At 43.3% G+C, this 14,712-nt stretch overlaps 1 protein-coding gene across 1 annotated transcript; it reads right to left on the bottom strand.

Moving 5' to 3' along the window:
• Nucleotides 1-6: 6 nt before the first annotated feature.
• On the bottom strand, nt 7-2,762 carry LOC115126368 (tumor necrosis factor receptor superfamily member 14-like). The gene is made up of 6 exons (XM_029655973.2): nt 1,785-2,762; nt 1,114-1,213; nt 895-1,020; nt 608-763; nt 409-496; nt 7-272 (listed from the first exon to the last, which is right to left on the bottom strand). Exons 1-6 carry the CDS (start codon nt 1,809-1,811, stop codon nt 77-79), a joined length of 693 nt encoding a protein of 230 aa, XP_029511833.2. The 5' UTR covers nt 1,812-2,762; the 3' UTR covers nt 7-76.
• Nucleotides 2,763-14,712: the final 11,950 nt, after the last annotated feature.

Below are 14,712 nucleotides of genomic sequence, written 5' to 3'. Positions count from 1 at the left end.
GACAAATCACATTTGATTTAGTGCTATTTGATATTTCTCACTTAAACAATAAATGTACAATTCCCACAAAATAATCTCACGAGTTAAAGGATCTTTTGGTGTTTTTTCTTCTTCTTTTCATAATAGCTGCCGTCGTCACGGCTGCTATCACAGCGAGTACCCCCACCACCACAGCAAATATTAATGTAGCTATAGGTGAGATTTGTGGTCCACACTCAGAGTCGGACCAATGAGTTCCAGATTTAATTTGCTGAAGCTTCAAGGTATGACATCTATAATAGGATAAATAGACCACTGGTAAATTGACAATGCGGTCATCCAACATTCAGCTTTACATTTCTATGTTAATATTGTACTATTTAGATGATATTTTGAGGGAAATAACCATTGTACATGAGCCACACTTACTGTGTGTGTGGCTGGCAGGATGTAAATGATCCATTTGAATAGGTGTCACCAGTACAGTCAGAACACACAGTATCTGTAGATGTTGTTCCTGCACCAACACAGGGTGAAACTCATTAAGGATCCTGACTTGAGATGTGCTTAACTCACGACTGCATAAATCATGTACTGATGTCAAAGGAAGATTTACATGAAGACATACCTGTGTGACTGATGTATTGACCAGGCAGACAGCTGCTGTGTCTCTGGGCTGCTCTACAACCATCCTTAGTTGGGTCTAGACAGTAGAACCCCTCCAGTGTCCCACAGACAGTGTCTGATGAAGGTCTACATGACTGCTTTACCTTCAAACCCAAACCTAGAGAGAAAACATGGCATGTATTATCTGATGCAGATTACAACTGACATATCCTCATAGCATAACAACACAGATTAACATATCAGTGTTTGTGTCTGGGTTTCAGTACAGACACAACGGGCCACTCTTACCTGGATCACAGTTGGTACACACTTTGCATTTCATGAGACCATTGGGCTCATCAAGGAAAGTAGCATCAACACAGGGCACACAGCTGGTACTGGTGAATTCAGTACAATGCTTATATACACGATTTCCTGGGGAAGAGAAAATCACAATGTCATGTTTTTCTGTTAGTGTTGATGATGTATTAACGTCTGAATCATATGATGTAAAGAGACGGTCCTTACCTGGTGAACACATGGGACAACATTCATCCCCTATTCTGTACTCAGCTCTACCACATGCAATACAGCATCCAATGGTTACAAACACCAATATAATAGGTACCTGGAAATAGAGAACAGAATTCTAACCCAAATATTCACATTTCAAATGAAATTATTATATGGGACCATTTCAAATAGGCGTTTGTGAGTGTGGTGGCGCACCCTGGTGTGTTTTTAGTCATTCTTTAAAGGTGTGACACCAAGCCCTAGCTAACCTAGGTCAGCGTTTCCCAAACTCGGTCCTGGGGACCCAAAAGGGTGCACGTTTTGGTTGTCGCCCTAGCACTACATAGCTGACTCAAATAACCAAAGCTTGACGATGAGTTCATTATCTGAATCAGCTGTGTAGTGCTAGGGCACAAAGCAAAACTTACACCCCTTGGGTTCCTCAGGACCGAATTTGGGAAACACTGACCTAGGTTAGTGGACAAAAATTCAGTCAATAAAAAATGTACTTCTCTCCACCACAGTTTATTTTACGAGGTTTCAGTCAAATGGACAGAACTAGTAGGATAATAATAACTGATTTATATTTAATGGAGGAAATATTTACATTTGATAATTGTTTTTTAAAATTAATTAATTAAACACGCCAAGCCACAACATGTGCAAATCAGAAACATTTTACTTACAGTCCACAAGCTTTCAAACTGTGCCATGGTTCCTCAAGCCTCTCCAACTCACTGGAAGACCCACACACTGGATTTGTGAAGTTCTTAGGAGTTTGAAGAATCGAGATGAACTGACCTGTAGACTTAATGTAAATATAATCCTTTCAGTTTGTAAATCATGATATCTTGCTGAATTGAATCAGTCAAAAAAAAACGAACTGTAATAAGATGGTTAACTGTGTGAAACAGGTAAATAGTTATTAGAGAATGCTGCCATCTTGGCCACTCGATACAGCTACGACCGGAAGGGATTTTTGTAGCAGGTTTGGAGAGCATTTTCCCTAACCTTAACCTAACTCTCCTAACCTTCTGTGTAAGTTCTTCTAACGGCCCGTGCAATCTGTGAACTGATTGCCCCCCATCTATCTTCAAGGCTCGAGCTGCTAGGCGACCTAAACTGGAACATGCTTAACACCCCACCCATCCTACAATCTACACTTGATGCCCTCAATCTCACACAAATTATCAATGAACCTACCAGGTACCTCCCCAAAGCCTTAAACACGGGCACCCGATCACTGCCTCATTGCCTGCATCCGTAATGGGTCAGTGGTCAAACGACCTCCACTCATCACTGTAAAACGCTCCCTGAAACACTTCAGCGAGCAGGCCTTTCTAATCGACCTGGCCGGGTATCCTGTAAGGATATTGATCTCATCCCGTCAGTAGAGGATGCCTGGATATTTTTTTAAATGCCTTCCTAACCATCTTAAATAAACATGCCCCATTCAAGAAATTTAGAACCAGGAACAGATATAGCCCTTGGTTCTCCCAGACCTGACTGCCCTTAACCAACACAAAAACATCCTATGGCGTTCTGCATTAGCATCGAACAGCCCCCGTGATATGCAGCTGTTCAGGGAAGCTAGAAACCATTATACACAGGCAGTTAGAAAGGCCAAGGCTAGCTTTTTCAAGCAGAAATTTGCTTCCTGCAACACTAACTCAAAAAGTTCTGAGACACTGTAAAGTCCATGGAGAATAAGAACACCTCCTCCCAGCTGCCCACTGCACTGAAGATAGGAAACACTGTCACCACTGATAAATCCACCATAATTGAGAATTTCAAAAAGCATTTTCTACGGCTGGCCATGCTTTCCACCTGGCTACTCCTACCGGTCAACAGCACTGCACCCCCAACAGCAACTCGCCCAAGCCTTCGCCATTTCTCCTTCTCGCAAATCCGTTCAGCTGATGTTCTGAAAGAGCTGCAAAATCTGGACCCCTACAAATCAGCCGGGCTAGACAATCTGGACCATTTCTTTCTAAAACTATCTGCCGAAATTGTTGCCACCCCTATTACTAGCCTGTTCAACCTCTCTTTTGTGTCGTCTGAGATTCCCAAAGATTGGAAAGCAGCTGCGGTCATCCCCTCTTCAAAGGGGGGGGACACTCTTGACCCAAACTGCTACAGACCTATATCTATCCTACCATGCCTTTCTAAGGTCTTGAAAGCCAAGTCAACAAACAGATTACCGACCATTTCGAATCTCACCATACCTTCTCTGCTATGCAATCTGGTTTCAGAGCTGGTCATGGGTGCACCTCAGCCACGCTCAAGGTCCTAAACGATATCTTAACCGCCATCGATAAGAAACATTACTGTGCAGCCGTATTCATTGATCTGGCCAAGGCTTTCGACTCTGTCAATCACCACATCCTCATCGGCAGACTCGACAGCCTTGGTTTCTCAAATGATTGCCTCGCCTGGTTCACCAACTACTTCTCTGATAGAGTTCAGTGTGTCAAATCGGAGGGTCTGCTGTCCGGACCTCTGGCAGTCTCTATGGGGGTGCCACAGGGTTCAATTCTTGGACCAACTCTCTTCTCTGTATACATCAATGAGGTCGCTCTTGCTGCTGGTGAGTCTCTGATCCACCTCTACGCAGACTCCACACCATTCTGTATACTTCTGGCCCTTCTTTGGACACTGTGTTAACAACCCTCCAGGCAAGCTTCAATGCCATACAACTCTCCTTCCGTGGCCTCCAATTGCTCTTAAATACAAGTAAAACTAAATGCATGCTCTTCAACCGATCGCTACCTGCACCTACCCGCCTGTCCAACATCACTACTCTGGACGGTTCTGACTTGGAATACGTGGACAACTACAAATACTTAGGTTTCTGGTTAGACTGTAAACTCTCCTTCCAAACCCATATCAAACATCTCCAATCCAAAGTTAAATCTAGAATTGGCTTCCTATTTCGCAACAAAGCGTCCTTCACTCATGCTGCCAAACATACCCTTGTAAAACTGACCATCCTACCAATCCTCGACTTTGGCGATGTCATTTACAAAATAGCCTCCAATACCCTACTCAACAAATTGTATGCAGTCTATCACAGTGCAATCAGTTTTGTCACCAAAGTCCCATATACTACCCACCATTGCGACCTGTACGCTCTCGTTGGCTGGCCCTCGCTTCATACTCGTCGCCAAACCCACTGGCTCTATGTCATCTACAAGACCCTGCTAGGTAAAGTCCCCCCTTATCTCAGCTCGCTGGTCACCATAGCATCTCCCACCTGTAGCACACGCTCCAGCAGGTATATCTCTCTAGTCACCCCCAAAACCAATTCTTTCTTTGGCCGCCTCTCCTTCCAGTTCTCTGCTGCCAATGACTGGAACGAACTACAAAAATCTCTGAAACTGGAAACACTTATCTCCCTCACTAGCTTTAAGCACCAACTGTCAGAGCAGCCCACCTATAATTTAGCCCAAACAACTACCTCTTTCCCAATTGTATTTTATTGATTTATTTTGCTCCTTTGCACCCCATTATTTTTATTTCTACTTTGCACATTCTTCCATTGCAAAACTACCATTCCAGTGTTTTACTTGCTATATTGTATTTACTTTGCCACCATGGCTTTTTTTGCCTTTACCTCCCTTCTCACCTAATTTGCTCACATCGTATATAGACTTGTTTATACTATATTATTGACTGTATGTTAGTTTTACTCCATGTGTAACTCTGTGTCGTTGTATCTGTCGAACTGCTTTGCTTTATATTGGCCAGGTCGCAATTGTAAATGTGAAGAAACAAAAATCCAGGATCCTTGAGACATCACTACCCCATTGATCTGGGGAATTTGGCTTGCTTTCTTTCCTCAACTTGATAATGGGTGTGAGCAGCATCATCGTTATCTGGTTCACTGTCTGCTCGGTCTAGCATCATCCTACTTGGGAATGAATAAACTCATTAGACAAATATAGGGAACACACATTATGAACTAATTTGCGGTTAAGTGTGTATGTAGACATAATTAGGATTATTGTGTCATGTCATAAGTGTTAATTACCCGCTACCCTAGTGTTAATTACTATTACATATGAACATTTTTTTCTGAATAAATGCCTAATATGTTACCATAGGCTTTTTATAATGTTTTATGAGCCAAACTATTTATTTAGTAAATTAGTGCCTGACTGTCATCAAATCAAAGTTTATTGGTCACTTGCCCAGAATACAGGATGTAAACGTTGCAGTGAAATGCTTACTCACAGGCTATCCTCAACAGCGCAATACACATGTACTGTACAACAAAACACAGCCGAGTACTAGAAAAATATTTTTAAAAGAAGTCTTAAAAATACTAGGAATATATACAATAGAAATATGCTGGGATCTGCAATAAAGTAAATAGTAGCAGCAGCAGTATTGACCGTGTGTGTCAGTGTTCATTTTTTAAATATATATATATATATATATATATATATATACACATACATACATACACACACACACTCACACACACACACATATACAGAGATATTTGAATAGGATTGTAAGGGATCTCGTCCTCCTCTTCTTCTGAGGAGTAGCGAGAAGGATCTGAGGACCAAAACGCAGCGTGGTAAGTGTCCATAATTTAATGAAGCAAAAATGAACACTGAACAAAAACAATAAACAACAAACAAACAGTCCCGTAAGGTGGTTAAAATAATTTATTTACAATCAATACCATTCACACTTTACAAAATCATATCTATCATTCATTCTTAATTACTTACTTTTATTTACAAAACCAAATCACCAAACACCAAACAAAAACAAACCTCAGGGGAGCATCGTCCCTCCCCGTCATACCTAACCAATACCTAACCCTTTCCCTATCTCCCCTTCCCTAATCTATCCCCTTACCAAACTCACTCTAACACTCCCAGCCCTAAACCCCCTTTCCACCTCTCCCGTGCCGCATGCTTCCCCCACTTCCTCTCCTCCCTCTTCATCCTCCCCCTCAAATCACCTTCCACCCTTCTCACTATCCCTTCCACCCCCCAATCTCTCCCTGTCTTGACAAAATTCTTCCTGGCTTCCCACAGTCCCTTTTTAAAGAGACTCATGAGAAGCCAGAGCAGAAACCTGTCCCTATCCGTTCCCTTTGCTCTCCCTACGCCGCTCTCTAGCCTAGCCCATGTCAAAACAAAATCACTCCTAACCACACCTAGCATCACCCGTGCCCTAGCCCAGACTAGTCCGGCAAAGGCACAGTCCCAAAAGACATGGCGCACAGTCTCCTCCCTGCCACAAGAGGATCTTGGACAGGTGGGGGACAGTCCCGTAAGGTGAGTGACAAAACACTAAACAGGAAATAAACACAGACGAAACCCAGGTGGAAAAAGGCTACCTAAGTATGATTCTCAATCAGAGACAACTAACGACACCTGCCTCTGATTGAGAACCATACTAGGCCGAACACAAAAACCAACATAGAAAAACAAACATAGACTGCCCACCCCAACTCACGCCCTGACCATACTAAAACAAAGACAAAACAAAGGAACTAAGGTCAGAACGTGACAAGGATACATATTGCCTACCATTTGTATTTTATAGTTATGTCTTTGTCTATTAAATCTGATCACAAACATGGGCCTATGACATTGCACCAAATTCGTGTCTCAAAATCATCTAATCTTTGCTTCAGAAGGTTATTGTTTTTTGTCATGAACGTTGTTCTGGAGGCAGCTCTGCAGAGTGGTCCCTAGTTGGCACAGCCACAAAGTAATAAAATATAATTTTAAACCTATCCTTAACAACACTGCTAACCCAAATGCCTAACTCTAACCTTAAATTAAGACCCAAAAGTTCATTTTCGTCTAAATGCTTTTTCTATTTGACAAAATAGTCAATTTTGACTTTGCAGCTGGCTTATTGTAAGGGGGAAACGCTCAATTCTGCCTCCAGGACAAGACTCATGACTAATGATCCTCTATTTAGGCAGCGCACATGGCAATAGGCCTAGCTGATGAATGAGTTTCAGCTGTCAGTGAAAAGCATCTCAAATGTTTGACAATAATGTGTCTTGAGTATCATTTTAAATGTTGAGACAAGAAGAAGCAGAGGGGTTTGTGGAGAAGATATGGGCATCTTTATCCAGCATGCAAGCACTCAGCTCTCCAGAAGGTGCCCTGCTGTCCCCTGACAATTGCTGAACATTCATTGTGTCATTGTGTGAATTGTTTGTTCTTTGTTTATTTTGATCAATTCTTCATTACATATGTAACCAGTAGGCTAGTAAATGTACTGTTCATCCCCGTCATTTGGTTACATTAATTACTGTTAACGCATGCATTACAGTCATTTACCGTTCTCATTCTCGGGGTGGATACATTGTTTGCAGAGTTCACAACCTGCTACACTTGTGAGAAACAAGTTGTGGTTAATTTCATAATCATAATTTATGAGTTTTGTCAGTGTTTTCGTTGTCTTTTGTTTGGAGTGCTCCATGTTAGCAATGAGCATGTGTGGTTTCTCTGTCCTGATAACATTGAGGGAGCACGTGCACCTGAGAAACCTCCTGAGTTGATACAATGTTGCATTTCACTAGAGATAGAAAAGGGAGGCACACCAGCAGAGTAGAGATTAATGCGATTGAAAGAACCAGAATTTATCAGGATATTTTCTAGCGTTTTATTTGTATGTATTTTACAGTTAACGATGGGAGTTATATGCTGCATTTATTGCTGCATTGGCCTATAGGCTCTCTCTGAGTTCCATGCACTAGTGTCTTTAGCTGCCAATGGATCATGGTGTATCAATATCCAGTTCTAAATTGGTTTAGGACCTATTTAACCAGTCTAGAGTTGTTTGTCACCTGTGGTGAACATAACTCAGAGAAAATACATATCACATGTGGCATTCCACAAGATTCGATTTTGGGTCCGGTACTGTTCAGTTTACAGTTGAAGTCGGAAGTTTACATAAACTAGTTTTAATGACTCCAACCTAAGTGTTTCAACCACTCCACACATGTCTTGTTAACAAACTATAGTTTTAGCAAGTTGGTTAGGACATCTACTTTTGTAACGTTCTGAGTGTAGTGGGTGAGAAGTCAGGCGCAGGAAGCACAAAACGGCAAACATAAGCCACCCCACGAAAACACAGGGCGTAGAGTCGTGACAACTTTGTGCATGACACAAGTCATTTTTCCAACAATTGTTTACAGACAGATTATTTCACTTATATTTCACTGTGTCACAATTCCAGTGGGTCAGAAGTTTACAAACACTAAGTTGACTGTGCCTTTAAACAGCTTGGAAATTTCAGAAAATTATGTCATGGCTTTAGAAGCTTCTGATAGGCTAATTCACTGGCAACAAAGATAAAACACCAGGTAAAAAACCTAGGTGTCATTTTAGATTCAGAACTTATTTACGAATCACACATTAGGAATGTAACCAAAATAGCCTTTTAACATCTTAGTGTAGCCGATGTGAATTGGCTAGCTAGTTAGCGGTGGTGCGCGCTAGTGGCGTTTCAATCGGTGACGTCACTTGCTCTGAGACCTTGAAGTAGTGGTTCCCCTTGCTCTGCAAGGGCCGCGGCTTTTGTGGAGCGATGGGTAACGATGTTTCGAGGGTGACTGTTGACGTGTGCAGAGTGTCCCTGGTTCGCGTCCCTGGTTCACGCCCAGGTCGGGGCGAGGGGACGAACGTAAAGTCTATACTGGAACATTGCCACGGTGCGGCTGTTTCGATTGAGTTCAGCAGTGCACTTTCAAAGCAGAAGGCAAGTTGAGTCACCAAGAGGTAGTACAGACATTGTAAACAAAAGGGAGAGAACAGTGCACTTTCAAAGCAGAAGGCAAGTTGAGTCACCAAGAGGTAGTACAGACATTGTAAACAAAAGGGAGAGAACAGTGCACTTTCAAAGCAGAAGCAAGTTGAGTCACCAAGAGGTAGTACAGACATTGTAAACAAAAGGGAGAGAACAGTGCACTTTCAAAGCAGAAGGCAAGTTGAGTCACCAAGAGGTAGAACAGACATTGTAAACAAAAGGGAGAGAACAGCCTTGTAGTAAAATTACAAATACAGTCATTCATCAAGATTAAAATGACATAACATGTTAAATCCAGTAGCAGGAGGCTATTTTTATACACATAAATAATCCATATCTTACCCTGCCTTGGTTAGCATTTGGACCTCATACTTTCACTTTCAAAATGACAAAATCATTGTTTTGCCGCCTGATTTTGTCATTTTGAAAGTGAAACCCAAGGCAGGGTAAGATAACTCCTGTCAATTTGAAAGCCTATGTTCTATCAATTGGTAAAATAAAACATTTCCTCCCAAGTAACTTGTTAGTAGTCTGCCTGTGAAAATCAGGAAATCGTGTAAGAACGCTTCAGAGCTATATCATTATTGGCTGGAGATATGGGATTACACACTGTCACATTTCATAACGCTTTCAAAACAATGACCTACACTCCAGACCGCCAAATTCAGCCAATAGATGTCCTTCCTTGTCTGGAACACATCCATCCGTTTATATCGTCATGACAAAGTATAGCTTTCGCTTAGATGTGCTCAATCTAAACAGTGTACTAAATTAATTAATAACCTCCGTTTCTTCTTCAAGTACCATGTAGCAATGCGCTAGGTCTGTGGGATAACCGAACACGCTTCAAGCTAAAATATGATTTAAACACTAAAAGGTGTAATATATTATCTCCTGGAACACATCCAAGTCCTGTGAATACATCTTCATATTCACTCGAAATGTCAGTGCCTGTCCTTTGTTCAAGCTTGAATATTCTCGGTAGTAAACCCATTTGCTGACAAGCTGATCTTCCAAGTATTGCAGGTGCATCTTGTTCTATCACTTGGCATTCCAGGTCAAACACTTTCTCTTTGTATTTACAGTTGAGTGTTTTCTTGCCTTTTTGCTCTATCTGGTGGACAGAATAGGTGAATAGTTTGCGGTTGGATTTTTGCATGGAATTAAATATTTGGATGGCTCACAACTTCCTCCAGCTAAATCAAGACAAGACCAATGTACTTATTTTGGAGCCAAAGCAAAGAGAGAGAATCTGGCTGCACATTTTATTAGCCCCACTCACTTTCACTTTCAGAGTTTTCAAGTCTCACCCGGACAAGACTTTACATTCAACTCCTGTATCCAGCTTAAAAGTACATGTGTGGTTGTTCATTTTCAGTGTTTCTGAGTAATCTGCGGCGCACTTGCTCATTTGTGATTTCACACACAATTCTGTCCCGTATCAGTGACTCGGTAAATTGTTGAAACTCAAAGTAATTTTTTAGATCAGTCGCATAAGCATCAAAGTTTGTCCTTGCACTCTCGTAAAAAAGATATTGGACTTAACGTTACCTGATGCATTTTTTTCTTGGCTCATATTACGTTCGGAAAGGGTATTTTAATACATCCAAGTCATCTACATCATCGTCAAAATCAATAGTATTGAATACCTTGATTCCATCATCTCCGGCTACGTGCAGGAACGTGGCACATTTCCCTTTTTCGGATTTATCGGAAATGCCACCGGCGATGATATATAGCAAAGGTTGAATTTCTGGATCCACACTAGATTTCCCTCTAGGTTCAGAGTAGTTGGTGGTCTCATTTGTTCCATGTTTCGGGAGTGTTGAGCTTTCCTTGTATAACTTTTAAACTTCTGACACCATATAATATATTAGCACACTGATGCAGGGATGCGGGTGGCAGAACAATGTTTATCAGATGTCATGGGACAAGGTCAAGGGCAGACGATCACATGTAGTAATTAGTAATAGCGCCACCCACACGCACTCCAGGTAAGTACATGAACATACATGACAAAAGGTTATCAAAAGGGATGTTTATTCCGAGTGGATATTAGCCCCATTGTGAATCCATATTAAATGTATGTTTTCTTTTGTTTTTAAAGAACATTTAGCCTGCAATTTAATTTGATGAATTCGTTTCTGTAACCCCACTGTTTTCATGTAATTGTAACTCTACTTTTATCAGATAAAAAAAACCCAAATACAAACAATAATGCTGCAGTGAAGCAGTGAGGCATAAGGACTGTTCTTAGCATGATGCAGAGCATGTTCATTCATTCTGATTGGCCCCCTCAAACGCCATTGTTTAGAGTTACATAAATTAACATCAAAATATAGGACAAAACACACATCACAACAAGAAAGACACTACATCAAATCAAATGTATTTATATAGACCTTCTTACATCAGCTGATATATCAAAGGGCTGTACAGAAGCCCAGCCTAAAACCCCAAACAGCAAGCAATGCAGGTGGCTAGGAAAAACTCCCTAGAAAGGCCAAAACCTAGAGAGGAACCAGGCTATGAGGGGTGGCCAGTCCTCTTCTGGCTGTGCCGGGAGGAGATTACGACATAGATTATATACATAGAGACATAAGACAACATAGCATGGCATCAACACATGAAAACACAACATGGCAGCAGCACAACATGGTAGCTGCACAAAACACGGTACAAACATTATTGGGCACAGACAACAGCACAAAGGGCAAGAAGGTAGAGACAACAATACATCACGCTAAGCAGCCACAACTCAACCTTTCTTGTGGGAACCCCACTTTGAATCCAGTTTATTAACTGTGACTTAAATTTTTAATTTCACATTCAAATCACTCTTAGTTAATAGTTTGTTTTACTGTCCAAAATGACAAGGAATCCAGTCAACAGTCAGAGAGGGAAGGTCCATCTGCCTTCAATTGAGGACAGTCAGAAGTGTCCATGTGCCATCCCAACGTCATCCCTAAATCTGCCCCCTCCCTCCAGTTTAAGATGACGTCCTTATCATGTTGCCTGCTTTTTGAATGGATGATACTTCAAATGTAACCCTTGCAATTGCCATTAATACAAGCATATGCCCATAGGTAATACAAAACATTGAAATAAACATTTGTTTAGTGTTCGAGAGGTAAAACCAACAGCATGTGAAAGAAAAAAAAACGTAATGAATAAAGTGAAAGTTAATGAATGTTTCTTGCGTCTAACTGAAGCCTGCAGGTGAACGGCTCCACAAAAGGAAATGGCAGGTTGAGCCTGCTTGGACCCAGGAGCAGCTAGAGAGGGTCACCAGAACAAGTCTAACTTCACCAGTACCACCATGGCTGAGGACACAGGGGGGAAGGTACCATGGTACATCAGCTAGAGAGGGTCATCAGAACAAGTCTAACTTCACCACTACCACCATGGCTGAGGACACAGGGGGGAAGGTACCATGGTACATGACCCTACTACATGAGAAGGTTCATCATGTTATACAGATTGGTATGGGCCAGTCTGAAAACCTCCCTGTAGACACTTTAAATGGCCCCTAGTAGATCTAGAAGGATCTGATGGTTGTTAGCACTATGGTTGGCTCAGTGGGGTGTGCATCATATTGGAGGTTGGTAGTGACTGTAGTTGTAGTATTGTAACCCCTCTTTGTTTACATGTTCTATTTATATCTGTAAATTAACCAATGATATCAAGGCACACCCAGCCATGTTTACAGACACCTACCTGTGTGTGTCCTTTGACACAATATAAACTGGTGACGCACAGTGTTTTTCATTATACCCTGACGAAGACAGCTTGTCTGTCAAAACGTTGGTTATTAGGTTATTAAAATATTGCTTCTGAGCTCCTAGAGCGTGGCTCTCCTTTTTCATTTCAAGTGTTCTACTCCATTAGCCGGCACCTCGCCTAAACAGGTGTTCTACTCCGTTAGCCGGCACCTCACCTAAACAGGTGTTCTACTCCGTTAGCCGGCACCTCGCCGAAACAGGTGTTCTACTCCATTAGCTAGCACCTCACCTAAACAGGTGTTTTACTCCGTTAGCTAGCACCTCACCTAAACAGGTGTTCTACTCCGTTAGCCAGCACCTCACCTAAACAGGTGTTCTACTCCGCTAGCCGGCACCTCGCCTAAACAGGTGTTCTACTCCGTTAGCCGGCACCTCGCCTAAACAGGTGTTCTACTCCGTTAGCCGGCACCTCGCCTAAACAGGTGTTCTACTCCGTTAGCCGGCACCTCACCTAAACAGGTGTTCTACTCCGTTAGCCAGCACCTCACCTAAACAGGTGTTCTACTCCGCTAGCCGGCACCTCACCTAAACAGGTGTTCTACTCCGTTAGCCGGCACCTCGCCGAAACAGGTGTTCTACTCCATTAGCTAGCACCTCACCTAAACAGGTGTTTTACTCCGTTAGCTAGCACCTCACCTAAACAGGTGTTCTACTCCGTTAGCCAGCACCTCACCTAAACAGGTGTTCTACTCCGCTAGCCGGCACCTCGCCTAAACAGGTGTTCTACTCCGTTAGCCGGCACCCGCCTAAACAGGTGTTCTACTCCGTTAGCCGGCACCTCGCCTAAACAGGTGTTCTACTCCGTTAGCCGGCACCTCACCTAAACAGGTGTTCTACTCCGTTAGCCAGCACCTCACCTAAACAGGTGTTCTACTCCGCTAGCCGGCACCTCGCCTAAACAGGTGTTCTACTCCGTTAGCCGGCACCTCGCCTAAACAGGTGTTCTACTCCGTTAGCCGGCACCTCGCCTAAACAGGTGTTCTACTCCGTTAGCCGGCACCTCACCTAAACAGGTGTTCTACTCCGTTAGCCGGCACCTCGCCTAAACAGGTGTTCTACTCCGTTAGCCGGCACCTCGCCTAAACAGGTGTTCTACTCCGTTAGCCGGCACCTCGCCTAAACAGGTGTTCTACTCCGTTAGCCGGCACCCGCCTAAACAGGTGTTCTACTCCGTTAGCTAGCACCTCACCTAAACAGGTGTTCTACTCCGTTAGCCGGCACCTCGCCTAAACAGGTGTTCTACTCCGTTAGCTAGCACCTCACCTAAACAGGTGTTCTACTCCGTTAGCTAGCACATCACCTAAACAGGTGTTCTACTCCGCTAGCCGGCACCTCACCTAAACAGGTGTTCTACTCCGCTAGCCGGCACCTCGCCTAAACAGGTGTTCTACTCTGCTAGCCGGCACCTCACCTAAACAGGTGTTCTACTCCGCTAACCAGCACCTCTCCTAAACAGGTGTTCTACTCTGCTAGCCGGCACCTCGCCTAAACAGGTGTTCTACTCCGCTAGCCGGCACCTCACCTAAACAGGTGTTCTACTCCGCTAGCCGGCACCTCGCCTAAACAGGTGTTCTACTCCGCTAGCCGGCACCTCGCCTAAACAGGTGTTCTACTCCGCTAGCCGGCACCTCGCCTAAACAGGTGTTCTACTCCGTTAGCCAGCACCTCACCTAAACAGGTGTTCTACTCCGTTAGCCGGCACCTCGCCTAAACAGGTGTTCTACTCCGTTAGCCGGCACCTCGCCTAAACAGGTGTTCTACTCCGTTAGCCGGCACCTCGCCTAAACAGGTGTTCTACTCCGCTAGCCGGCACCTCGCCTAAACAGGTGTTCTACTCCGCTAGCCGGCACCTCGCCTAAACAGGTGTTCTACTCCGCTAGCCGGCACCTCGCCTAAACAGGTGTTCTACTCCGCTAGCCGGCACCTCGCCTAAACAGGTGTTCTACTCCGTTAGCTAGCACCTCACCTAAACAGGTGTTCTACTCCGTTAGCTAGCACCTCACCTAAACAGGTGTTCTACTCTGCTAGCCGGCACCTCGCC

The sequence above is a fragment of the Oncorhynchus nerka genome, linkage group LG16, assembly GCF_034236695.1.
Source record: "Oncorhynchus nerka isolate Pitt River linkage group LG16, Oner_Uvic_2.0, whole genome shotgun sequence".
NCBI lineage: Eukaryota > Metazoa > Chordata > Actinopteri > Salmoniformes > Salmonidae > Oncorhynchus > Oncorhynchus nerka.
This window is presented reverse-complemented; position numbering and strand designations above follow the sequence as displayed.

Bases quoted from the DNA above. Each gene is read 5' to 3' on its own strand.
- LOC115126368 (XM_029655973.2), bottom strand. From the start codon at position 1,811: ATGGCACAGTTTGAAAGCTTGTGGACT. The intron at 1,021-1,113 runs GTAAGGACCGTC...TCTCTTCCCCAG, and splicing joins TTGTCCCATGTGTTCACCAG to GAAATCGTGTATATAAGCAT. The intron at 764-894 runs GTAAGAGTGGCC...TTTTCTCTCTAG, and splicing joins GTGTACCAACTGTGATCCAG to GTTTGGGTTTGAAGGTAAAG.